At 48.1% G+C, this 27,603-nt stretch overlaps 1 protein-coding gene across 19 annotated transcripts; it reads right to left on the bottom strand.

The window, feature by feature from the left end:
* Window positions 1-111: 111 nt before the first annotated feature.
* Window positions 112-26,679, bottom strand: LOC121597644 (neurobeachin). 19 transcript variants are annotated; one of them, XM_041923558.1, is made up of 24 exons: window positions 26,385-26,679; window positions 23,441-23,614; window positions 21,940-22,171; window positions 21,668-21,864; window positions 21,470-21,591; window positions 21,128-21,374; window positions 20,904-21,050; window positions 20,511-20,816; window positions 19,595-19,735; window positions 19,324-19,460; window positions 19,185-19,254; window positions 18,972-19,115; window positions 17,124-17,710; window positions 13,963-17,029; window positions 13,642-13,813; window positions 11,356-12,072; window positions 10,459-10,568; window positions 9,469-9,726; window positions 4,853-7,793; window positions 4,432-4,772; window positions 4,126-4,222; window positions 3,835-4,031; window positions 3,596-3,747; window positions 112-3,529 (listed from the first exon to the last, which is right to left on the bottom strand). In XM_041923558.1, the coding sequence occupies exons 2-24, from the start codon at window positions 23,597-23,599 to the stop codon at window positions 3,439-3,441; spliced, it is 10,632 nt and encodes a 3,543-aa protein (XP_041779492.1). In that variant the 5' UTR covers window positions 23,600-23,614; window positions 26,385-26,679; the 3' UTR covers window positions 112-3,438. The 19 variants fall into 19 exon arrangements, with proteins under 19 accessions (XP_041779492.1, XP_041779501.1, XP_041779511.1 ...); XM_041923567.1 differs by having other exon boundaries at window positions 26,415-26,679; XM_041923577.1 differs by having other exon boundaries at window positions 26,419-26,679.
* Between the last annotated feature and the right edge of the window lie 924 nt (window positions 26,680-27,603).

Raw genomic sequence — 27,603 nt, 5'->3', positions numbered from 1 at the left:
TGTTTTTTTGTTTTGTTTCATATTTAATAATTAATCTACAAATGTCCAATAAGTGCACAAACGTGGGTTGCACATAAGTTCCTCGGTATCAAATGCTAGCCTGTATTTTTCTTGCTTTGGTACACACACACAAGCCACTCCTCGTACTGCTAACGTTTACGGCGTACCCTCTCTCTTCCGTTCCCATTTGCCGACATTTGCCCACACACCTTTTTCCATTCTACTCGTCGGTACCTGTTTTCTTCATCTTTTCTGTTTTACTTCCAGACGTAGCTTAAGAAGTTTAATTAATGTTTGCTGTTTTAAGCGTTTATCAAACTTACTTTTTTTGTTGATTTTTTCCCCATTAAGTACTTTTTTTGTTTTTTAAATACTACACGAGCACATTTAGGCAGGATTTTTGTTTTTTGTGTGTCTTTTTCTTTTAAACATTTGCTTACTTAGAATGTTGTTTGCTTTCTGTCTCTGTTTCTTATTTTTTGTATTTTCCTTTTTTTGCAATTGATTTTTTGTATGTTTGCTTTTCCTTTTCTGTGTTACTACTCCTTTCAGCTTTTGTTGGCTGTGTGTGAGTGTCTCCCATCCTCAGTCTCCCACAAGTTCTCATTACTGCTGATATCGATTTGAATGTATCGTACTGTGTGCGTGCGTGCGCGCTCACTTGCTTCCGACTTTCACTTGTATTGTTTTAATATTGTTCTATTTAATATTATTTTGGCACGTGAAATAAGGTTTTGCGTTAGTTGCATTTTTCTCTCGCTCTTCCGCTTTTTTTTCTTTTTTTTTAAATATCTCGCATTTTCACTTCTATGACTCGTGTTACGTTTTAAGCGGCGAATTTGTGTATGTGTATGTGTGGGTATGTTTTTATGTAAAACGATCGCGTTTACGCGCGCTTCACCCTTTTTTGTAGTTGCTGGTTGCCTTCATTAAACGTTATTACACTACCGATCAAATTAAAACCAAATACGAGTATGTGTGTGTGCGCGCGATTAAAAAAATAACAAAAAAAAAAATAACCGAAAGCCATACTATTTGGACAATGGGTTAAACGAACGGATTCATCTGCCGCGAGCTTTACGGAAGATAATTAATTGCATTTGCAAACGCGCGTTTCGATGAAGTAGGGGGGTGGAAGGAAGAGGGGGATGATATATTCGGAGAGCTTTTTCATAGTTAATGTTTTTTTTTTACGTTCAGCTTTGGTTTCTTTACTCATATGTTTTTTAATCGTTTGTATGTAATGGCTAATGTAAATATTCGCGGACGGATAACCTCAGAATGTTGCATATCTCTCTAACTCTTTGCTTCGCCTTGTGTTTTTTTATCGATATCTCTCACCCTTCCGTTTTACGTCTTGTCCTTAACCCATTAATATTACTACTGGTGATTTATGCTATAATTACGCTCGTCTATACGCCTTGTAGCTTTTCACCTCCACCATCACCATTGCACTACCATTTGGGGAATGTATCTTGCGAATAGTACATACACACAAATTCGCCAATTTCTCTACATTACCGTCATTTCCTGTTTTTTTTTAATGTGGCCACGCGCTAATCAGAGGCCAAAACCTGCGGCATTTGATTTCGTTTGGGTATGTTTGTTTGCTTGTTCTTTTTTTTTTTGCTTTACTTTTCTACCTTTGCACTTCTCTCACTCTTACGCCCGTATAATGTAAATGCAGTGTATTACCTCTCCTCTGTTTAGTTCCACAGTAACCGTCTCCCCCCCCCCCATCCAATTAACATCCACCCCCACCTACATTGCAGCAACTTGCTGTTAGCTCAATATATGTATAATATATATATTTTTTTGTTTTGCTTTATAATCGATTTCTTTAAAAGGCTGTTATTAAAATCTTTACAATTTGGCATTCATGTACTAATGAACTTGCGTTAATGTAAATCGGTGTTCTGTATATGTGTCAGCATGTGTTGGTTTTGTGTGTATGTGTTTTGTTGCTTTACGGTAGTCTAGGTAGTTTATCGATATTGTTTACAACTAAGTTATTGCGTTTCATTTGCTTGCTTATCCTTTCCTGTTCCGCGCCAACAGCCCTATTAACGATATTTGCTCGGGATCCAAGAGTAAATAGTCCTTGCAAAAGGACAATTGTAAGCTATCGGGGCACAGAACGCATTTGCTTGCTTATATGCTGCCAAATATAGAAAAAAAACCAGTTTCTTAAAACATCCACACTTGGACGGGGTTCACAAAAAGAGGAACGCTAACAGCAGTACAGTATCACACACATATGCACACGGACACGTAGGATAAAGCTAGAGCTGCACTGGATTAGCTCCAAGAATAAATATAAAAACAAAACATTACTCCACCTCAAGCACAACATGTACAGGATTCAGTTAAAAAGAACAAATAGAGCTGCAAATCTCAAATAAAGCTTTATACCGTATAATCAACCGTGTCAACACGACAGGCAGCACCTGAATCATGCCGCTGCGTGTGTCCTGTCAGCAACGTGACAAAACGATTCACCTAAGAACCCCATGCAGGTTTCACTAACTCACCCTCACATGATCAATAATCCGAGGGTTTTTTTTCTCTCTACGCATGGTTTCCATATAAAGGCTAGCTAATTTTAAACCTCCTATCCGTTGTTGTGGCTGTGTGATTCTTTCCTTCCATCCTTCTCTTCGTATTAAAATGCTTCCCTAGTTGCTTCATGTTAATGCAATGCAGTAAAACCACGGAAAGGTGGGGTAAGGAGAGTAGGGGGGTGGAGCTATCGGAGTGCGGTGAACGGGGATTTTATGTGGGGTATCGTTTGCCTTTCTGCTCTCTGCTGCACCTATGCCAGCCCCACAGCGACAAAACATCTTGGATGTATGCCCCACACGCACAATGGAGGAATCGTTCGCTTCACCACTTCAACCCTATCGTCATCATTGGAATGCTTGAGTTCCAGTTCTGTTTGCTTAGTCTTTTGTGTGTGGGTAGGTACGTGTACGTGTGGTTAGGGATGTCACGTACGTAAGTTGTTTTTTGTTGCGATTAAAAGTATGGTTTAAGTACATGCGTCGTTCGCTGCGTCACACTATTTCGTCGGTTCTGTTCAGAAAACCGAGTCGTCGTGCAATTTATCACTAAAAACTATGTTGCGATTAAGGATGCAATTAATTGAGTTTGGCAATTTCTAAGTGTCGGTGCACTTCACGGTTTGTGGCTTGCATGTATGCGCGTTTGTTGTGTGTGTTTGCTGTGGTGTTACTTGCACCACTACAAAGGGTGAAGGTAACACGGCTCGAAACAGTAACCAGAACCTTTCCCGCGCCTGTATTCCGCTGTTCTGACGGAAAGTTGATTGCACTGTCACGCACACGTTCGTCCTGCGCTCGGCTTCCTACTCGGTGCTGGTGCCGTCACGTCACATTTCGGTTTGGCTAGCGCCTTCAGATCGGAGCAGCAACGGAGGCTTCAGTAGCGCTGCTGGTACTCGTGATGCCAGCGGTTGAAGTCGATATGGAACACGATGATGGATCCAGTCGCCAAACCGGCCAGCAAATACCTGTGCGGGGAGTAGAGCGCAATGGTTACTATTTGGGTAACGATAACATGTAGAAAAACTACTTACTTCTGGTCGTGCGTAAGGGCCAGCGAACGTATACCACTGTTGCAGGCCGGGAAAGCGTACAACGGTGCGAGGTTGAACGTTCGCCACACCTCCACGATGCCCTTGTTACCGGCGGTCATTAAATATTCGCCATCCCGAGACAGCAGCATGCACTGGTAAGCACGATAACGAGAGATAGAGAGAGAAACAGTAAGCTACAGTTTGCAACCAAAATCCTGTCGCGAAGGCAGAAAATCTACCTGCAGATTATCGTTGTGCGACTCGTAGCGCAGCAGCTTTCCGTTGATCGTGTACGCGGCCACGCTGCCCTCGTCATAGTTGACGACGATGAAACCTTCGCGCGAGAGCGTTATGTTTTCCGGCGAGATGAAATCCTTCGGCGCCTCCAGCGACCGCAACAAATCACCGAACGTCGTGTGGACTAGTACCGGGCCGTCTGGAACAAATAAAATTAAAAAAAAAAGATGCCAATCAGAAAAAGTTTACTGGACAAAGGGAATGAGAATGAAAGGGTTTTGTGGCAAACATACTTATCGAACCGGAAACAACCAGACCGAGCTCGGCACTGATCACCACCGATGTGACGGCCGTCTCGTGTCCTGTCAGCGTAGCGCGAGGTGTTGGTATCTGGAAAAATAGTTGATATTAAAAAACAGGCGATCGAAACAGTACAATACGAAGATGAACTACCAGTTGGTCAAGTAAGTCAAGTATGTTCAAGTATGTATCGAGACAAACATTGATGACAACGTGGTCTTACACCAGGTGATGCCTTAGAGACAAAAACGACTTGGAATTGGAGGCAAAATCGCTCAGCTCCCATGCTGGAGTCTTACCTCGCCCTCGCCAACAATCGACTGCGTGCGGGCATTCCAGTGCCACAGCAGTATGGTGCAGTCGGCCGACCCGGACGCAATATAGCAGTCGGACGTGATGTTACACTCCGACCGCGACAGGCAGGTCACCACGCCAAAGTGACCGAAGATGATCTGCACGATCTTGGCCGTCTCGGTAGAGAACACGCGGAAGCTGTTGTCCCAGAAGCCGCACGCGATCAGGAATCGGCTGTCCACGGTGGTGACGTAGCAGTTCGACTTGATCTGCAGCTTCTGGCTAAAGTTGTCGCCCAGGTGGCGACGATTCTGCTGGTTGCTGTTGTTGTGTCCATTAATTTGTGCTGCAGAGAAAGGAGAAACGCCCGAAACGATAGGTTAATGATGCCACCAGATTGTGTTGCTAGTTTACAAGAATACATACACAGCAGCGGATCCATCGTGAGCGGCAAGTTCGCGTTCAGGTTTTGCGTCGACTCGGCGTAGCTCGGGCTCTGGATGCTGGCGGTGTACTGGCAGTTCCAGCGATTGACCGCAAACTGGTGCCCCGCAGTCACGGTGACGACCGACGGCAGCGGCAGCTGCGGGTACGTGTTCGCCGAGATGTGTATGATCGGCGAGTTGAGGTGGAACTTGAGCGACATGCACACATCGTCCGGCATCGTGTTGAACATCATCGGCGACAGGTGCATGGCGGACGACCGGGGCGGATGCGGTTCCATCAGCAGCAGGCTGGGCGTTTGACCGAAGTTGCGGATCTGATTCTCGATCGCGTCCCGCGTCACCGGATCGCCGATCGTGTCCAGATCAACGCTGCCCTCGTACGTGAGGTAGTAGAACACGTTCGTCGCCCGCATCGCTTCCGGGCCGCGCTGCTTGTAGCCGAAGATGAGGTCGATCCACTGGTGCAGCTGGCAGGAGACGAACTCCGACTCGAGCGCCATCCGGTTGATGCGCACAAACTCCTCGGGCGTTTTCGCCCACGGCGGCAGCTCGACGTCCCCGACCGTACTGCCGTCGTCCCGCTGCCCGAGCCGGTAGTCGGACGCGTTGTAGAACATCTCCGGCAGGAAGTACCACTCCGGGATGAGCTCCTTCACGTCGGACGTGTCGCGCTGGCAGTTCTTCCACGACAGCGCGACGGACGAGAACAGCCGATCGGGATGGTCAAACTTGCCGCCCTGCAGCGCCAGGAACATCGTCGTGAACGGCTCGATGCGGATCAGCCAGTTCAGCACGAAGGCGGCGGTCGAGTAGTGCGTGCCGTAGTGGAACGGCGGTATGCCGGGTGTGTCCCACGTTTCGTACCGCTCCTCGAAGTACTCGCGCCGACTCGGATTGAGCGCACCGATCGGTTTGGAAAGGTCGCGATAGTTCGACGGCTGGCTGAGGTCGAGCTCGCGCGACTCGTAGTTGGTGATGACCCACGGGAACACCGGGTACTGGTTGAGATCGTTGTACGTGCGGCCCGCGATCGTGTTCAGGAACATCAGATACTCAAAGTTGGAGATCTCGCGCCGCTGCCACTTCTGCGTCATGTTCGAGTTGCGCATCAGCTGCCGGGGCGACATCATCGACGCGCGGCGCGTTTGCGGGATGCCGTACTTGATGCCGACGCCCACCCGCGGCAGCGCCTTGATCACCTTCTTCACCGTGTGCTGGTCGGGGAAGGCAAACAAGATCGAGGTGCGACTAGCAAGGAAGATCTCGAGCGCGACGTTCTGCAGCAGATAGCGACGGGAAAAGATGGCCCGTATCTCGGAGAAGTACCACTTGCCGTGCAGATGGTCGCAGTACTTCAGGACCTCCTGGTCGATCTGCTGGAACTCGCCGTTCTCCTCGTCCACCTCGAAGTACATCTCGGTGGAGGTAATTGACATGGTGCCGGGCGCCACCAGACCGGGCGCGATCAGCTTCGCCTTCGTGCTGATGTTGACCGGGCCGGTCAGGTCGAGGTCCAGCTCCCGGTCCTCGATCAGCAGCTCCGAATCGTCCAGCAGGTCCGGCTGCTGCGACCGGGGAACCGCAATCTGCGAGTAGATTTCCTCCCGCGCCACACCACCGCTACCACCGGCTAGTCGGGCACTGGTCGGGGTCGTCGTGTCCCCACCACCGACCGCTTCATCTGCGCTGGCTGCTGCGGTGCTGGCGGTGCTGGAGGTGGCCGCTGCCGCCGTTCCCCCGGTCGTACCGTTCTCGAGCGACGCCTTCAACGTCGCCTGTGGATGGCTGGAGCCGCGCGGGTTCTGCACCATGCGCTTTCGGCGCCGCGCGTCGTCCTCCCACGCGTCCAGCTTCCAGAAAATTTGCTTCTGGTAGTTCGCGTTCATGTCGCCCCACGCTCCGTGCCGGTTGCCCATGATGTTGCGCACCTTCTCCAGCAGCCGGCTCGCGATCACGTTGTCCCGGCGGCGGGCCGCCGTGATCAGATGGTCGCACATGCGCTCCTCTTCCCTCCGCTCGAGCAGCGTTTGGGCGCACTGGGATTCAAAGTCAGCATGCTTTAGCACGTCGTCCGCCCGCATGCGGTTCAGTATGAACTCGGCCTCGTTCGCGACCCGCACGATGTGGTCCTTCATTGCGTGCGACAGCAGCCGGCCCTCGTTGATCAGCTCGATGAACGCGAGGCCCGCGTGCTTCTGCAGACTATTCTGCCACTCCTGCGAGCAGAGCAGCATCACCAGCTCCACCACCGAATGACTGTTCTTGAACGTCGTCAGCCCCTTGCCCTCCATCAGCAGCTCCTGGCCGTGCGAGCCGACGAGCGTTTTTGACAGGAACGGCGCAAAGTCGACCATGATTTCGCGTAACAGCGGACAGACTGGACCGAGCGCTATTTCCAGCTTTTGAGTGAGGCTGGCCTCGCGCGACGGTATTGCTAGCGGCAGCTGGCTCACAAACGGCGCCTTGAGGTTGAGATCCTCCGGCCGGCCGCGTACCGAAACCCCGGTCGGACCCACCACCTGGCCACCGTACCCGTCCGGTACGCGTACCACGGCAATGTCCGACTCGTGCTTCACGCCGCCGGTACCGACGGCCCCACCGCCCAGGTTCACGCCCGCTCCCGTGACGCCATCCATCCGGCCACTAAGCGCGCTGGGCATCGGGCCGAGGCTTCCCGCGCCCGTACCGACACCGCTACCGTTGCTGCCGGGCACACCGCTGATGCCCAACGCACCACCGTCCGTGCGCGGCGGCTTCAACTCACTCGCCCCATCGTCGTTCAGGTTCACGTCCGTCCAGCTTTCGTCGTTCGAGTTCGTCGGTTTGTTATCATCCGGCATAATTTCGCTCGACGTTTCCACTTCCTGCGGGTCGTTCTCGGTCGAGTTCAGATTCAGCGAACCGCCATCGGAGTCCACGCTCTGCACACACGAACACACACGCACACACATACGGGGGGAAGAAATGGTGCAATTAGTACGCTTGTCGAGGCGTGATTTGAGCAATTGCTTAGTCTGGTTAAACCATTGCGTATCGTTTGAGCTAAATTACAGGATTTCCCAAGTTTTTTGTGCTGCTAATATTGGTGTCTTCGTTATAAAATGACATTTTTAAAAGTGTTGTTTAAATTTTATCAAACTCTTTCACAACTAGTCTATTATCGTACCAGTGAATACAGTGACGGCTCTCTAAAGCGAATCTTGAACGGATCTAAAGCTTAGATAGATATTCATCTTAGGGAAAATTAATCACAGTGTTGGAGTATGGAGTATCGAAGCAGTAACTATGGACGTATGGGATTTGACCGCAAAATAAAATAAAAAGAACTGTTTTTCAAATAATCCTTAGAGAATTAATCTACGTAGCTAAATCGCATAGGCTACGAAGAGAATTTCCGTCTTAGAGAGACATGCATGGGCAAGAAACAGAAAAACAATCAATAAGACACGTATCGTAGACTATCAAAATGTTCTTCTGAAAGAAACATTTCATTTGAAAGAGACTACATTTTAGAATGATTTCACTCTATTTAGAGATTTTAAAGGCTATAAAAATGGATTGACCACAACTGAGGAACAGCAATTTATTACAAATTTACTAAACAACCTGTGAAAAAAAAATGATTCGTACGTACAAAGTTGAAATAGTTAAAGGTAACGGTATTGTTCACGGTTGGAGAATATTACAATTATTGAGTGAATCATGCTATACAAATTCAATTCTGGTTAAAAATCGTCATTCAAAAATTACATTTAAAAAATCAAGGAAAGTTGTTTAAAAAAATGGGAAATCCTGTGAACGGATCATTCTTGTTTTATTTATTTTATGCATAATGAGTGCTAGTTGGCAGGTGAAACAAGCTTCATGACCAGCTCTTAGGGGACCAGAAAAGCGGCGATGCACATCCTAATGCTGTTTCAGCTACAAACTTTCCACTAATTACCGGAAAATGGTTTCAGAAACAGGAGAAAGATGGAAGTTTTCGTTTGTTTTGACATATTTGCTATACACATTCAAATCGCTTGATGGACTTGCCTCGCTAGTACAACGCTTGACATGATATCGTTCTGAGTTGTGAAATTAGCACACATAATGTACGGATTAGCAAAGAATGCATTTTGTAAGCACATGCGATACAGTGTAACAAACCGAAAAACATCATTCATTGCGTACTATAGATGTTAGTACGTGCAAATTAGCACACATAAATTTATATTTTACATGGGTAAATGGGTGGGATGATAGCTTGAATCCTTTGACACACTTTAGCCAACGCGGTAATCGAATTTTGTCACAACGCGTCAGTAAAAAGTACCAAACAATTCTCGGGCATCTCCGAAAAGGTACAATTAACAAACCAAAACCACACACTAACTGCAGGACAAGCAATAAGGACAAGTAACATGGAAAGCATAACTACCACCACTACAGGGAAGGGAAGAATTTGGAGGTCGCAAACCCCAAAAACAAGCACTACATTTAGTCTTCGAAGCGAAGGGGGTAGAGGAATGAAGAAGAAATACGGAACCGGATACAGGTTTGTGCTGTGCCACAGATCATCTCGCTCGCTGTGCCGCGCTGGTTTGCCTCATTTACCTTCACCTGTCCCTGGGGCACTGCACGCTGCGCTAGCTCCGAACGTTCGTCGCTTACGGCGATGGTTGCTGTCGCGGACGGTGCTATAACTGTGGCCATGGTGCCGGTCAGACCGACCGACGAGAGCATTGGCTGCTGGTAGCAGGAATGAAGGTGCGGTTCGCCTGTGTTAGCTGCCACAGGTAGCCCTGGATGATCGGTCGGATGAAGTTGTTTCACCGTCGACGTACGCCTCGAGTTGCTAGCGGAAGTTACGGCCTTACCGAATGGGAATCGGCACACATACACGTATAGTTTAAATAGTTTAATGGGTAGAGAGCGATGGTTATCAGAGAGGAAATAGAGTAATAGGGAGTATGAGGATTTTGAAGTTGTTTGGGTGTTTAATATAGCATCCAATTAGGAAGAGATAGAAGGTAAATGAGCAAGGAGTAAAAAAGTTAATTATAAGTAAACTATTAGGGACGTATTAAAAGGAAATAAAGGGGGGGGGGTAGGATGTGAGGACCATGGTTTGATCATTAGAACAACAATCCAGTTAATATTACTATAAGCATGCAACGCAGGAAGTATTGTAACATTTAGCGTATTTAGAACTCATGCACAGTTCAACACTAGCAAAAAATAAAGGTACACTAGAAACTCAAAAAGTTTCCAAATCATAGCGAACGTTTCAGAAATATATGCAATTAACAAGTAACCTCAACAAGAGTTTAACCATTAAGCGATTATGACCATACGTTGCACTGCTGGATAGCTTTCATTGTGCAATTTTACTCGTAATTTTCCAAAGTTAGTATCAACAATGCTAAAACGCGCGTCAAAATACGACGAGTTTTGCAAAAGTTGTTGAATCAATCAGATCAATTGTGCGAAAAAAAAACAAAACGGTGTTCAAACTCGACAGTTTGCGGGTTTCTCGCTTGTCTTTTACGATCGGGACATTCGAAGCGTTCGATTATCTTTCAACACTTCTTACCAAAAACTCACCTTTATCGACAGTGGACCACTGGAGTGTGAATCGTTGTCCGCTATAACGGAGGAGTTGTTCTCGTCGACTACTATCACCTCGTAATCACCTTCTTGCATGGATTGAGTTCCTATACGGGGGAGGAAATAGAAGAAAAAAGTTTAGTTTTGGCTTCGGTGACGAAACCGTCATACGCAAGAGTAGGAAGCATTTCCTTCTTTCTCTATTAGGTAATGTTTTTGTGTTTGTGTTTACCGCTCTTACGACGGATAAACAGGAACTAAATTTACACAAAACACAACAAAATCATTGAAACCATGTAAACACGGCCGACAAAATACAATCCAAAAAATAAAGAATCGAACAGAACAAAAATGACCGCATCGTAAAGAAGGAAATTAAAAACTATGGTAAAAAAAAAACAATTCAATAATAAAACAAATCAAGTCAACAAGAATGCACAAAACGAAAAGGATAATGCAAATAGAAACGGCAAACCTAGAACTAGTAAACAAAAAAAAGACAAAACTTGCAACCCAAAGGTAGAACAAATAAACAAATCAGCGGCAAACAATTGGCAAAATAATGCAAACGAAAGCAACGAAAAGGAAAGAAAACAACATAGACGAACCAAAAAGGCAAACGAATGCTAATCGGGTGTGTGTTTAGGTACAGAGTGATGCGCGCGTGTACAATGTGTGCGTGCCTCAAATTGTGTAAATGTTCCCCGTTGCATCGATCGTATCGGAAGGTCGAACGATTACACAGTAATTTTCCGGTAAAAAATTACTGTATTTCCGAAGAAACATACGACGGGGGGAAGATTTGCGTGTGCATGTATGTGTGTGTTGGGACTAAAAAAAAAAGACGGTGATCAAAGTGACAGTGTGTGAGCGACAAGAAAGAGTGTGTCGTGCCTTTCGATAGCTTGCCACCGTGACCAACGCCGACACCATTGTGCAGACCGGTAGTGACAGTGGTTCCAGCAGTCCGTCCGACAGCGCGCAGCCCAACGACCGGTGCGCCACCTGCACCGTACGAGCCGACCCCTCCCGTATTAACTAGCGCCGTAAGAGAGTTGTTGTTGAGTCCGTGCTGCTGCTGGGTGTAGTGCTGGGGCTGCTGCAGATGGCCACCGGCGATGGCGGCAGCAGAGGCGGCGGCGGCAGCAGCAGCCGGTGAGTAGCAGTTGAGCATTTCGCTGGTGAAGATACAATTGCCTGGCCCGGTACCGAAGCCCTGTCCGTTGTTGTTGTTGTTGTTCAGTGTGTTGTTGGTTGTCGTGTTCGTGGCAGTTGCTGCATGGCCGTAGTACAGTGGCAAGCTGCTCCCGTTCACGCTGGCCCCGGCAACGTCCTTGTGGTTTATGCTACCCCCTGAAGTGTTGTTGTTGATAAGGTTGCTATTGTTGTTGTTGTTATTGTTGTTGTTGTTGTTGTTGCTGTTAAGCAGGCTGCCACATCCGCCGGCGGACGAGGAGCCGGACGACGATGAGATGGTTTGCGACGAGGAGGAGGTGATGGTGTTGCTGCTGCCGTGCACGATCGTCGGCTGGTGGTTCGGATGGGATCCGGGTAGGAACTGTGGGTACACGTGGTGCGACCATTGCGGAAACAGTGGCCTATTGCTTGACTCTGTTGTATTGATTTTTTTTATTTTGGTTGGTTTTAGTCGACAGAGTTCAATTTCAGTTCAGTTGGAATCGCAGGGGTGGGAGGATGTAGGTATAGTAAGTGTTAGTATAGTAGCAGCATTTAGTAGTTGAAGCGTAGCAGGTTTTGAATCGAGCAAAAAAGTTGCACATTTAAGATGGCGTGAGCGTTAAATGGGGCAGGATAAGTACAAAGATAGTACGCAGTATTCGCAACACACATAGTTGAATTGAGCAAATTAATTGGTTGGATGACGTTTCGTTTGGTCATTGGTGCGTAATGCAGACCAAACCGAGGTTTTGTTTTTATTTTCAAAGCAGCATCAAAGAGATAAAAAGAGAAGAGACAGAAAGAAAACACAATGGGGAGAGAGAACATTTTCTTGATTTAGGTTGGCATGTAAACAAAGCTGAAAAATCGAGTTGGTCGAGTAGCAGCTATTGAATCGATATTGATTTTTGGCTAACGGCAGAATAAAAATAACAAAAATAATATACTATAAAACCCATAAATGTTATCGCTAAAGCTATGTGTCCAAGCAAAACTGGCGGGGGCAGTATTTTCGATTTGGATATATTTTGAGCGAGGTTAGTGAATGTTACTACTTAATGAAATTTACGATGATATTTGTACAACAAATACATTTTTTTCTTTTGTAAAAAAGCCAAAGTATTTTTTATGTGATAATTTATGTGTGAAATCAGTACACGCAACTGCACCAACAAACTGTACATAGCCCTAAGAAAGATACTTAGACGTTGTAAATACTATAAAATTTGCAAAAGCTAACATAAACTTGCTCAATTCTGTTCTCAAGGTGTTAAAATTATTGATTTTCATCACTTTTAGTTTGTTTATAATCAATCACACTTCCCTAGGGGTCCAATTACTTATAAATAGTTTCTAGTTAATTGACTTAATAGGTCAACTAAAAACTAGTTGTTTGCTAATTACTTTCAAGTATGTTTTATTTTAATCCGATAGCCAGTTACTAGAAGCTGGAACTCATGGAAAGCTTTTGACTAGTAATTAACTACCATCCATCGAATTTCAAATTTCCCATCTCTTATTGTTACCCTCCGTGTAATAAGCACCAAGGGGCGGTCTCGTGGTACAGTGGTCAACACCTACGACCTAATAATGAGGGTTCAATGTCTGCATGGATCTAATCCAGACAACCTTTATTCGAATTTTCGAAAAATAATCTTGGTGACAAGGCATTAGTTGATTCATCACGTAAAAAAGCTTTTTGTATAAACAAATCTCATCAGAGCTCTAAGAAGAAGGCGAAACTAAACAGCTAAGAAGCACATACTGATCTGGAAGTGCTTTCAAACCGTATTACTACCAACGAATGTCATATCATAAAAAAAGTACAGCACTCTTCGCTGCTGAACGAAAGCCACCCAAAACAACAATAACAACAACGAAAAAGAGATTCTTGATAAGAACGCAAAAGAAAAGAAAACGAACCAAAGACCAAAAGGACCGAAAACGAAAGTTCCTGGAGGGGGTGGGCGAAGGTTTGTACGACGCACTGTGTGTACCTACCCTGTGTTGGCGTCGAGCGATGGATGACCGGCGAGGAGTTGCGGTGTATCTGCAGCTCGACCGGCGGTTCCAGGATGTCCCGATACTTCGACACCATCAGCACCGAGATGAAGTACACGATGGCGAGGGACAGGAACTGTGCCTGCTTCGTTTCCTCCTGAAAGAGTCGTTTCTTGAGATTATAATTAGTTGCACCTTGACGCATCGGCAGGCCAGCCCGAAGCATGGGCCATAACGGGGGTGGAGGGAAGTGTGTTGATGGAAGGGATCTAGGATGGGATTTGCACAGAAAGCGAACGCACACCTGGTTGTCACACTTACCACATCGCGGTATATGACCGCCCGCAGCCGATTGATGTCCATGTCCTGGAGCAGCTTTTCCGGATCCTTGACGGGGCTCATCGGCCCGGACAGCGACTCGATGATCGTCTTGGACGTTGACTGGGCACCGCGTATCAGCGCCTGCAAATGCACCCCGCCCGGAATGTCCTTCAGCGACATGCCGTTGTAAAGGCCGCGCGTACGCTCCTTGCACTCGAGACAGTTGCGAACCGCGCAGGTGCACACCAACCGCAAACACTGGCGTAGTATGCCGCCGGACGACATGTTCTTCTCCGCCTCGAGCTCGCTGAAGTTGAGCGAGCTGGCAAAGATCAGCACGTCCGCCATGTTGACCAGCCGCTGCAGGAACGAGACGGCCACGTCGAGCGGCATGCCCTGCGTCGGCTCGAGCACGTCCAGTTCGGAGTTGGGCGAGGTGGCACTGGCCAGCAGTGGCAGCAGCCCACCGCACGCAATGATCAAATTGTCCGCCAGCTGCGAGATCAGATGTACCGTGTTGACCACGAAGATGGCATTCTCCGCCGAGTTGACAAAGTCGAGGACGCTCTTGGTCGAGTGGCTGCGCCACACCTGGATGTCGGTTTCGAGCGAGAAGAGCACGTCGGAGAGCAGACGCTGATGGATGTAGGACCATTTAAACTCCGGGATGCGGAACGGGGGCCGGGTCGGGCCGGGCGAAAACATGGGTCGTGTCGATGATGACTTGGAACGCTTGGCACCACCACCGCCAGCGGTACTACTGCCACCTTCGTAGCTCATCGGTTGCACCGGTGGCGTTTGTGAGGCCGTTGTCGGTTGCTGCTGCAGCGGCTGGGCGGCTTGTTTCGGGTGCGATTGTGCATCGAGATACTGTTGTGTATTGGTGGACACGCTAACGGCACGCTTGGATCCGGCACTGATCGTACTATTGCTGTTCGGTTTGCCACTATCCGCCGTACCGGCAGCGGCTCCGTCACTGGCAGTGTCTACGCTGACAGCACCACCAGCACGCTCATCGGAAGCATCGAGCGGTTCCTCCGTCTCGGCCACCAATACCTCCCCATCATCGTCCTCTTCTTCCTCTTCCTCTTCCTCTTCTTCATCCTCCTCTTCTTCCACTTCTTCTTCGTCCTCCTCGATCAAACTCTTGCCACCGGCGCGCTGCTTCTCACTGATTGCCATACCCTCCATCGCATCTGACACCACGGAAATGCGCTGATGCTCCTCGCCCTCGTGAGCATGGTGATGATGATGGTGATGGTGATGATGATGGTGAGGATGGTGACGATGGTGATGGTGGTGGCGCTGCACATCAGTAGCACTGCCATCCTGCTGTTGCTCGCCGACCACTGCAGTGCTTGCGCCTTTCTCCGCCTTCTCGACCGCATCCGTTATGATCGATTCCACGACCTCCTGCATCTCGGCAGCAAGTGCCGTCGCACCGTCACCCTCCTCCTGCTCCGATGCAGGGAAGCACCGATCAAGGAGCTCCTCCACGATGCTGTCCACTGCGGCAGCCACCTTCCGTGCGTCCGGTTCGCCCTGCAGCACCGGCGACGCTGGCACGGTCGCTCTATCATTTGACCTATCACTGACGCACACAACTGACGGCGAGCTGCTGACGGTGGACGGTTCCGACGTGCCGACCGGCTCAACACTGCCGCGGGTCGATTCGTCGCCACACTGCTGGTTGCTGTCGGCGCCAGCATCCATATCGCCTCCTTCCCCTTCGACCGGTTTGAGCGAGTTCTGGTTCATCTTTACGACCTCGTTCACCGCCAGCTCGATCTCCTCGTCTTTGATCACTGGCGAGGAGGTCGGTTCGGCCGGTGCCTCTGTGGTCTCACCGTGCTGCTGCTGCTGCTGCTCCACCAGCATATTGGCCGACTTGTCGATGATTTCATCGACGATCGTTTTCACCACATGCTCGGTGGTGGTGGTGTTGGTATTGGTGGCTGACGTTTGGCTGCCGGCGGCCGGTTCGCTGCCAGGCGCCTGTTGCTGCCCACTACTGAACGCTCGCTGCTCATCTCCTTCCTCCTCATCCTGCTCTTCATCCTCTTCCTCTTCCTCCACTTCTTCCTCTTCCTCATCCACCCCATCGACGTCGTCGTTCTCTTCCTCCTCTTCACCGTCCATCCCATCCTGCGGGTCATCCGCCAGGCAAGTTTCGTCCTCCTCGAGCAGGTCCGGTTCGCCTCCCCGCACGTAACCATTACTGCCCGCCGGCGCGTCCTGAAACGCGATCGCCTGCTGCTGCTTCACCATCACGCTCGTGTCGATCATCGTTTCGCCCGTTTCCGGCTCGCAAACGCACCCGGGCGCCACCGCCGTCCCTGGCGGTACCGCCATCTGCTTCACGCACTTGCCGTGCATGTCCAGCTCGCCCTCTTTGCCGGTGCCGGCACCGGTGCTCCCGTTCGCACCGTGCTCCCAGCCGCTGATTGTGCTGATCGGCCGCTGCTGGCGCAGCGCCGGATCGGTAATGTTGTCCGTCCGGTGCTTCTCATAGTGCTCGTACATTTGCGCGAACTGCAGCTTAAATTCCTCGTACGACACCTTCGAGTGTACGATCGCGAGCGTGTCCACCCAGACGCGCCACCCGCCGTACTCGTACTTGATCGCGTGATGGAGCAGCATGCGGAACAGCGAGTAGACCATGTCGGACAGCTTCTGCTCCTCCGAGTTCTTCGGATGGATGTACGCCATCGCGATCAGCCACTCCTGCCAGACGCTCATCTGCAGCACGGTGCGCCGGTTTTCGCGATTGTTGTTGCACAGCAGCGTCATGTCGGAGAGGAACAGCTTCTTCACCTCGATCAGCTGCTCCGACTGCTTCGACTGGCGGATTAGCGTGGCCACCACCTTCAAGATCATCGGGTTTTCCAGCCGGTAGTGGCTTTCCGGTTCGGGATGCTTGGCATACAGTATCTGCTGCGAGATGTGCTCGGTCATAATCTCGTACAGCACGTTGTACGTCGGCAGCGAGACGGACTCCTCGTACAGCAGCAGCCGTTCGGCCAGCAACGTATACAGATTGTGCGGTGACATCACATCGTACTTGCGCCTGTCGATTCGGGGGGAGGGAAAAAGAAGTAACAAAAACCACAAAATACGCATTAAGACGCAACTCTGGCTGTCAGCAATGTTACGAAACTTACTTGTGCGTGCTACGCGACAGGAAAAAGCCCAGCAGCTTGAGTGCCTGCAAGCGTATCAGCTGACTTTCGGCGGCGAGCAGCTTAAAGATGGTGCGCACGCCATGCTTCACGTCGAATGCCGGCACCATCGAGCTCGGATGCTCGGACATAAGCGAGATCAGCATCTGCAGCACGTCGTGCAGGTTCTCGTCCTCGTGCATCGTCATCAGATAGTTAAGGATGCTCTGCAGCTCATCGTCCTTCGCGCCGTTGCCGATCATGATTAGCTGCTTCAGGAACAGCAGGATATACGCACGAATCGCAAGGATGTCCTTTTGGGCCGGCCGGGGCCCATCGAGACCCTTCGGCGTGATGCCGCTCTTGGCGCGCGGGTTCACCACCCAGTAGTAGAACTTGAGCGTGTGCACCGTCTGCAAGACGGTGCTGACGCGCCGCACATTGCTGTAGATCTGCGTGTCGCTGAGGAACTCCGTCGCCAGGTACGCGTACAGGCGGGCCTGTACCGTCGCGGGCGTGTAGATCCACAGTGACGGATTGAAGAGCACGTGATCTAGCAGCTGCCAGGTTAGGAAAGAGAAACAGAAGAGCTTCACTTTAACTTTGAATTTCGTCTGCCCTGCCACAAGCCGATTCAATTTAGGCATGCAGCAAGAGAGTTAAGTTACGCAACATCAACGTACGAAACGGTACAAAATATAATGCAATTGAAAATCAAAAACAATATACAGAACATTCCCTCTAACTAATTCAACGCATCACAACCAAAGCACGGCGAGAGATTAAAAAAAAAACGAAACAATTACATTTCAACTACCAAAACATATGAAGTTAATAATTTCAAGACTAAAGGTTGTATTCAACCCTCAACAATCACAAAAAAAGATACATAAATAAGAACAATCCAAAATGGAACATGTTTGTTTGAACATTTGGCAGTGTATAAGAAATATACACTTTCACAAACAAAATAAACAACAAAACAATGATAAGGATGCAAAAAGTTGATCAACATAAGAAGGACATGCAAGTTAAACGGAATCAGGAGCTTGTTTTGTATAGAATGCAAAACCAAATGTCTTTTTTTTTTAATTTGATGATTTTTTTATCTTTTACTACATCAAAAAAGTTTATTTTTATTTTAGATATACAGGCTTATTCTATTCTGAACTCGATTCGATTCGAGTCGAGAAAATGAACTCCAAAGTGAACTTTTCCATACAAATGAACACACAAAAATCATCAACTCGACGTCGAGACGACTCGATTATAAGAATAGAATAGCGCTGATAGTTTGTGTTATTGATTATTTTAGTTCGAGTACTGATTCCAACGTTGCTGTGACAATTAAGAACGAGTTAGTTTTAGTATGCCATACAACAACAAAAAATACATCCATAAACACGATGGAAGTTAAAAACCAAAAACCTAAAGCAAATACAAAAACTGCTAACAATTAGACATGGATAGTAGATAACGATCAGTATGAATCATGCAGAATTGAAAACGATTCATTGCACGGATATGAACTGCAAATGTTCGACACGCGGCTGGCTAAACGCTATATCCAGCCTCGCTTCTTCTCATCGCCAACGCACTATTCACGTTTTGGCTTGCTTAAAAAGCGTCAATCGCGAACATTGAGAAAATCTAAAACATAAATGTTATTGCCGCCACAGAGACAGTTATGCTTCCTTCCGGGGTTTTTGTTTGTTTGTTTGTTTTGTTTGGTCCTTCGTTGTGTGTGCGTTGTGTTTTCGTTGGCCAGGGCGGCATCGCTTCCGCTCCTTGCGCCACGTTTGCAGCCGAGCTCGTACCAGTTGCCGGCAACGGAAGCTGGGCCAGACGTACCTGTTTGAGCAAGAGATCCGAGTTGGCGGACAGGCAGGTCACCAGATACTTGGTAAGACTCAGGAACGATCCCAGCACGTCTAGCGAGAGGTGATCGCGGGAGGAACGCTGAAGCATGAAGGATATCACCAGGAAACCACGATTCTGTAGAAGTGAAAGAACAAACAGTAAAGGTGATTTCAGCGCTGGACGTGCAAGCTCCCGTGCGCTTACCTGTATCATGTGCTGCTGTACCGTTTGTGAACTTTCGACGAGTTCGCAAATGAATCCAAGCAATTTGGCACTAAGTAAAGAAAGGTAAAATGAAATACTTAAATAGTTTTCAAAAACAACACAGAATTCCCATTCCTACCATAGCGTTGGATCCTTTCGCACATCTGTGCCTTCGTAAGGCATATCAAGCTGGGAAAAGAGAGGAAACAGCACCTGTATACCGCCGATGGAATTCAGCGTACAGTGGATGGAATGAGTCACGACAGCCTTTACGTCCTAGAGAAAACAAAACAACAACAACAAAACCGACCCGAAAAATAAATCAAAACGATTAAGTGATGCATGGCACAATCCATGAAAGGGTATGTTAGCAATGGGCTGTGATGTAACCCCAGTTACGCAATGCTTACCTGCAGCATTAGCGAGTGCGGTGTGTGCACGAAGTACGACAGATTGCCCTTGGGAGCCGACTGTAAGCACAGCTGACCGTCGGTAGCGACCGGATTGTACATGAAGACGATAGCGCTGGACAGTTTGCCATCGTACAGTACCTAGGGTGTGGGTATTATTTTAAAATACAACCGGCGATCGACCGTTATAAATGACGAGGGGGGGGGGAGAGAGAAAAAGCAGAGTATAAAAATGTTGAATATGGCGGCAGGATACAAAATAATCCGAAAGGAAATGCGCACTTCTGTATGGTGAACGCTAGAGTTCGCTCTCGGCACCGCTCACAGGTTGGAGGATGGAGTTTTGAAGCGAAAAGCGACGGGCAAAACCGAAAGTACTAACTAGTAGGTGGATTGGTCTTAAAACTGAACAAAAAAGGATCTTTTGCTGATCGGGGAAAGACGCGATACAGCACTGGGAAAGGTAAATACAAAATGAAAACGAAAAGCAAGAAATTCATGCATTCCAAAGCTACATATTTCTAACTTGATTTTTCCCTTTTTTTGGTTGGCTTGACACATACACGCGCGCGCGTGAGAAAGTAGGCAGTGAGGCATCCAAAATGAAAATGCGGGTTCGGAAAACGCCACGATTTGCGATAAATTTCTCTTCATGAGACTCGGGATGTTTCATGTGTTGACGTGTAAGTATTTTTTTAACTGAGAATCACTACAGTTAGCGAAACTCCAGTTAATCTACTGTACCATACACCGTTTCCCTGGTATAAATAATTGACATGGCTTACTGTTCGATTGACTACCAAAATCTACAGGAATATTTACTAAGGTAGGTGGGTTATCGAGGGGTGGGAGGGGTTGGGTTGGAAAACAGAATTGACAATATACGGAACATAAAAAACAATAAAAGCATGCTTACGGATACTAAATCAAACGGTTCGCCACCGGAGCCCGGGGCGGCGGAAGCAAGCGCAACACCGGGACTGGCCAAGGCCACGGTCGTGGATGAGGAAAACGAGGATGGGTGGTGGTCGGCAGCGGCGGCACTAGTAGCAGCAGCGGCGGCAGCAGCAGTGCTACCACTCACGAGCGTTCTATGGATAGTGGACTCGGTCGGAGCCAGTGGCGTTGGGGAAAGCGACGATAGGATGGCTTTCGCCTCACTCACCCGCTTGTGGTTGTCCGGCAGGTTCAGATAGCACTCGTTGTCAAAGCGGAACTGGGACTGCGGAATGGTGAAAGCGACGATGAGTAAGCCATTGTTATCTGTGAACGTCGAGGGTGGAGCTGTTGGGAGAATGGAATTCCTTACCTTGTAGCCAGGGCCGAGCCGATGCATTGCACAGATCTGCTGCGTGGTTAGTGCCTCCGAGAAGAGATAGATGGCGGCCATCTGTCCGCAGAACACGCGCTCCTCGTCCAGCTCCGGCGTGGCGCCAACGTAACACTTGTCGAACGGCTGTGTTGACAGTGAATGGTGAATTTGGTTAGCGAAACTAGTTCGATGCAACTGCTGTCGCGATCCTCAGTACTCACATCGTTCGTCGACACTAGCCAGGCCATTTCCGTGCTTGACGCTAGCTGCCCATTCACCAGGCACTTGATCTCACTCTTCGTCCACCGGTTGTAGATATATACAATGGCAATCATGTACCACTTGCGCGGCTGAAACTCGTACTTGACGCAGTGCTGGAAACCCTTACCCTTCACCTTCATGGACGTTAGCACCAGGCAGTTGCCCACAAAGTGTGCCGTGTAACCGACACCCTTGGACGTTTTAAAACTGTTTCGTTAGCGCAAGAAAGAAAAGAGATCGTGAGCTTGGCGAAGAAAGGGTTACGATGTGAAAACCAACGACAGGACGCGACTAGAACGTACCAGTATAGGTAGGGCTTTTCACGCTCTATGTTAACCGAGTTGATCGGATCCAGCCGAAACCAGGTGCTAAAAGTGAATCCGTTCTCGTACGGCCATTTCGCCAACGGTGGCAGCACGATTGCCTACGCAAGAGACGCAAAAGACAGAGATGAGTGCGTGATACGAACTGCAGCCGTTCGGAAACCACGCGTTACGTACCGAACCCTTACGGCCTGGGAAGCTGAAAAACACGTCAGGTCCGTTCCGGTGCGGCATCTGCTTCAGCACGTTCAGCAGCTTGGCCGAATGGCGGGGCCATTTCCCGTTCACCGCCTTCATTGCGCCGAACAGCAGCTTCAGCTCCTTCACCGTAATACTGTAACTGGCGAGCACACCAAGCATCTCGATGAGCAAATCTAGCGATGCAATGGGAGAAAGGAGAGTTAGGTGGTTTAAGTGGCGGCTCAGGGGACTCGGCGATTCCGACATACCGGCCACGATGGGTTCGGCCTGCTGCAACCGTGCCAGCACATGCTCGATCAGGCCGATCTCGGTGCACGCCTGCAGGTTGCGGACGCTCTTCTTCAGGATCGCGATGAACACGCTCCACACCTCGGCCTGCAGGTTGGCCGGACAGTGATCCAGCAGCTCGAGCATGTGTTTCACGTTCTGCGCGTCCTGCACGACGAAGTTGAGCTCCATGTCGAATTCGCCACCGACCAGCTGAGTACGGGGAAAATGGTAAAGCGGGGGATTAGTGATTCTTGTAGCTAACAATTCGTTTTCGCGGGAGCAACATCGCTCCAACTTTCACATCAGAACGCACAGTACAGCCCGCGCGACAGTGGCAGGAGCTGAAAGTGAACGTTATCAGAGTTTGCCGGTGCGTTTACGTTGCTCTCGATCAAAGTTTATCGACGGACAGAGAGAGGTAGACAGAGATAGAGAAACCGAGTGAATGTGTTTACTGCCAATAATGGTATAACTTATCACGTTGCTCAATCGGCGTTGCAATTCATTAAGGCATTTCATTGCAAATTTGGAATTTGTTTTGTAGCAAACGGTTATTTACTTCCGTTGATAATTTACCTAACATTTTGGAGCTTTACTGTTTTCTACTGTACTCTGTTTTCAAAGGAAAGGTGAAAATTAAGCATACTGCAAAGGGGAATTGTCGGCGCGCAAACACCAGATAGATGAAAGTTGGTGCCGTGTTGGGCTTACTACCAGTGCTCGAAGACGTCGTGCGTCTTGGGATTCGAGATAAGAGTGCCAACTACCGATAAAAGTGGCACGATAAGGCTCCTACCCTCTCTTTCTCTCTCTCTCTCTCTCTCTAGAAGGTGCACCATAAGAGGGGGACCAGAATCGACACTTGAAGGTTTCCATCCGCGGTGCGGCGAATCATCAATCTGCTACTAGGCGTTGGAAATCAGAGCGCTCGAAAGCTATTACTTTGTCTGATAAAGCTGTTTCTGATAGTAGCAGCAGACCATCGAGCATCGTGTAGGGATGTGGGAATGAAGTTGAGGATCTACTCCCAACTATCTGCTAACAAATGCTGCTACTACTTTCATTTCATCCCCAGGGCAAATCTTTTCGCCCATGAAAATTTGTTTGTTTGTTTATAGTTTTTTTTTGGTTTAAATTTTCCGTGAGCAAGTGCAAAAAAAAAAACTCTAATTCGTTATCATGCCTGTGCTAATTGTTTCATTGATTTAATTTAGCTCCACGGTACACCTTTCCTGGTCGGTTTTTGACATCAATCCGATGTGTTCGGACGACAAAGCTGCTCGACACCCTACGAGTACGGCCGTGACGACACTGCTCGTTAGCACCATCCATCGCTCGTGTTAATTTAGCTAACCTGAAATGTTGTTTCGGTAACGGATCATCTTCCACAGACAGCCTGTGACGTTAGAGCTTAGATTCGAACAAAACCTTGCAATTCTCCGACAATTCAGCCGGAAGCTTTACTTCGCGCCCTCTTACCAGATGCAGCACCGTGTTGACCACCTCCCGGTTCGACACCTGCCCCACCTCGATCAGCCCGATCAGGACGGCGAACTTGAGGTTGTCCGTCATCGACATTTTCACCACTTCCTCGGGTCGCTTGATGTCACACAGCGGCGGTCTCGTAAGATCTGCCATGGTGTGTGGCGTACTCTAAAATGAGGAGAAACAATAGATGGATTAGGAAAAACAAACGAACATGCAAACGTTATTGTGATAATGCTGTTGCTGAGTATGCCGAGGAACAGGAGCAAAATGACTAGAACAAGGGAGGTTGCACCTTCCACATTAATGGTATAAATACACGTAAATTCCGGCTGACACATGTATGCTCGGGCGCCGATGATCGATGGGTTATGGGTGTTTTTATTCATGTGCGCCTGTTGTATCTGTGTGTGTGTTTTTGTGTGTCTAGAGCGAATAGCGAAAGATAGCGCGAGTTGTTTGCGTAGAACAGTACTCCATGTCTTGCTCGCGCTCTGCTCTCTACTGTGCTCAGCTGCTTCCACGTAGGGCGCTGCACCTGCAGCTTTTGTACGAGATTTTTTTTTTCGCAAGTGTGATGTCGCGGTTCGCGACAGCGTAGATATACGTCTGTGCAACATATATCGGTACAACACGACAAATGATAAAGCAAACATCATAAACACAAATACACACACACACACATACAATGGCCGCATGATAGAATTCAACCCCATAAAGTATCGCTCCACTTCCACTTCGCATCCCTTTCCTCATCACCACCACCACTCACTGTTAAGGGGGAAGAGGGTAGCAATCGAACACACAAACACAGTGCACCGACGGAAACATGCAACCGCACTGTGTTTTGTGTGATTGTGTGTGTGTGTGTGCGCGCGCGGATGTATGTTGAACAACCCCTTACGTCACCACGTCAGCCGAAAGGATTTTTGCGTGTCTGTATTTGTGTATGTATGTGTGTGTGTTTTTTGAATGCTTTTGAAAAACGGTTGGTTGTTGATCGATGATGTTGATTGAAGCGTTGAGGGTGCGTGTGGGCGACCGGTGGTTTCGGTACGCACTAGTCCTGTCCCCTGCCTTCGGGACACTCCAACGGGCGCTGGGGTGGCTGATTGTGACACCCAAGCGAGAGGGATGCGCATGTGTCTTTGCTTGTATGTATGTGCGTGTACCGTGCCCATCGGTCCTGACCACTGGAACGGTCAGGCGCACACCGGATACCCATCCCCGAGACACGATGTGTCTGCTGAGTGGTTGATGAAGGTTTTCTTTTTGCGTTTGTATCTTGTCTTCTTTGTGACCCCATCGAAAGCCATCATTTTCCACCACTGTGCTCTAATCGTCACCTCCTCAAAAGGATACACACACACACACACACACACACACACACACACACACACATGTAAATGTACATCAATGAGTAAAACAGGTTCATTCTATGCGTGTTTTTCTCGTCTTTGGTCAGAAGTCGTACAATGGGGTTGAAATGAAGAAAGAAGGGGTTGCAAGCGGACGATGGGTTTCAAAATTTTATCTTGCACACGTGCGCTTACAAACACACACGCGCACATAATCATACACTTTAGGAGATACGCACGCCAAAAAGCACACACAAACACGTAGAAACTGAGGAACGGATGCGCGCGCGCACACACTATACACACTCATTCACACACAGCTACAGACACACAAACGCACATCATACATATACAAATTATTTTTCCCTATATTAGCCCTTTCCGACTCTCAACTGTGTGACTTTTTTACATTCTCTCTCGCTCTCTCGGTTTTTGGATTTTTTTCCGTTCTGCTTTTACTTATTCATAGTCGCACATACATACATACACACACACACACATTCACTTTAGATGACAGTTCGTGGTAGAATGTAGGTGGAAGACTTGAACGATATGAAAAAAATGGGGGAGGGCACCCACAAGGGCGGAATGTGTGCGTGCGTGTGCGTGCCTGTTGAAGATAAAAGAAAAAGGAAAGGGGGATGAGATGGGGAGCTTTAGGATGGAAATGGATCGCACAATTCTTAGCGGCCGGTGTATGCGAGATTTTACACACACACACATACACGTACACTCACACATACACCAAAAGGTACCAAAAGTCGATGACGACGATTCCGAAATACGTCCAAATCCCATTTAGATAAAGGTGCTTTGATAATAAAGCAAAAGAAAAAGGAAAGAAACGCCCCGCTCCGTCTCCCCCACTCTCTTGACTAACACAAATACACACGCGCTTCACAATGGTGGAGCAGATGGGTTGATCAAGAGAAGGGTGTGAAAACCCCCAGATGGACGGAGCTTTCGGGAGTGCTTCCTTCGGACGGGATTTTCCTGTGGGGTGAGGGGAGGATGACAAAAAGCGAACACTTTTCTTTGCGAACATATCCTTCTGTACTTAATTGCTCCATCACCGCTGCACCATCCCCTTCTCGGGTGCTCCTAACAATGCTCCTCTCTGGAAAACGGGAGCGAAATGGTTGCACCACCTGGTTTCCGGTTTACCTTTCCCAGCTCGGTTCCAGCGTTTTTCCTCCGTTTTCCCTTTTACCCTTCTTCCGCCCGTTCACTCTCCAGACGTTTGCTACGTTCTGGATGGCAAAAAGATGGACACTAGCGTTGACTGGCTGGCTGGATGGCTGGCTGACTGGCTGGATGATGATCGATTTTCACTTTTTCACATGCTTCTTCTTCCGTCCTTTAACTTTCCTACCCTGTCTCTCTCTCTCTCTTCTGCCTTCTCTTCCCCCACCCCGATTACTTCAGTGTTTGCTGGCTCGTCGCTGTAGTTTGTATCGTACTATCGGATTTTGCTCTACATGGGGCAGTGATGATGGTGGTGGGGTGGTGATAGTGATAGTGGATGGGATATGCATGTGGAGGTGAGGGTGGCGGTCTCCACCGAAAAAAGGGCCACTCACTGTGCAGCGGTGTCCGCGTCGTCGCCGTACCTACACTTTAGCCGATGTGGAGTGCGACCCGCCGTAGCCTGGTTCCCTTCTGTACGACCCAACTGGAGAACACAGCTGTGGCCACTGGGTAAGCCACCATGTACACTTTTGCTGCCCCCGAAAGAACGCACTTGAACGCCTATTATACCTTTTCCCTTAATTAAATGGTCGAGATTTGTAATGGGACGAAAAAAAAGGTTATCGCGTCCCCGTTGACAGCACCTGTCAAACTGGTTCCGATTGTGCTCTGGCGAAGCGAACGCGACACGGGAGCAAGATATCTGCTTCTTCCTCTTCTCGACAGCGCGCAGTTCGCAGGTTCGCAGCGAGAGTGTGAGATAGTGCAGAGAATTAGACAAAAAGAGAGAGAGAGAGAGAGCGAACAAGAGAGAAAGAGAGAAAAAGAAGCATATTTTGTAATGCGTAGGTAAGCAGCTTGCACTGACAACCCGCTGACGTTGTGTGTATGTGCTACAGCTGTGTAGGTGTGTTGGTGGATGGATAATTTGCAGGGTTCGTCATAGCGTTTTTTAATTTAAAACTATTTCGCGTTTGTGGAAATCGCATGCGATACATGCCCGAGTTACGCGGTTCTCGACTTATGCCAATCCTGAGATACGCGGTTTTCTAATTTTGACACATCGAATATCAAATCAGTTAAATCAAATCATTCAAGTTTAAGACAAATATAATTTATTTATGAAATATTCGTGAGTTGCAGTTGATGGTCTAGTTTGTTATTTTAATAACCCTGCCATTTACATGATTTACAAATCTCACGCTTGCGTCCAACAAAACCCGGATAGTAAATGTCAAACAACAAAGCAATATGGGTGCAGTGGAAGAATTTCCGAAAATTCTGTTGCCAGATTTTACCCTAACAACATAATAATTTTAACAATTTTAACATTATCTATTTGCAACAAATGTATCCTCATATTTGCAAATGAATGCTTACGTCATACCAAATACAATCGACGTACAGTCTGGTCTCGAAATACGTGATTGATGCATTCGGTGTAACTCAAATATCGACAGCTCAAATAACACTTGATAAATTGGTATTTTGAATCAATGTACAGTCAGGATTGAATAGTAAACACTCTTTAGTTGAAAAAGTTTAGTGGCTCTAGTATCACTTTATACACTTATCATTAAGTGAATACGATTCATGCATAAATTTCACACA

The sequence above is a fragment of the Anopheles merus genome, chromosome X (genome assembly GCF_017562075.2).
Source record: "Anopheles merus strain MAF chromosome X, AmerM5.1, whole genome shotgun sequence".
In the NCBI taxonomy this organism is placed as follows: Eukaryota; Metazoa; Arthropoda; class Insecta; order Diptera; family Culicidae; genus Anopheles; species Anopheles merus.
This window is presented reverse-complemented; position numbering and strand designations above follow the sequence as displayed.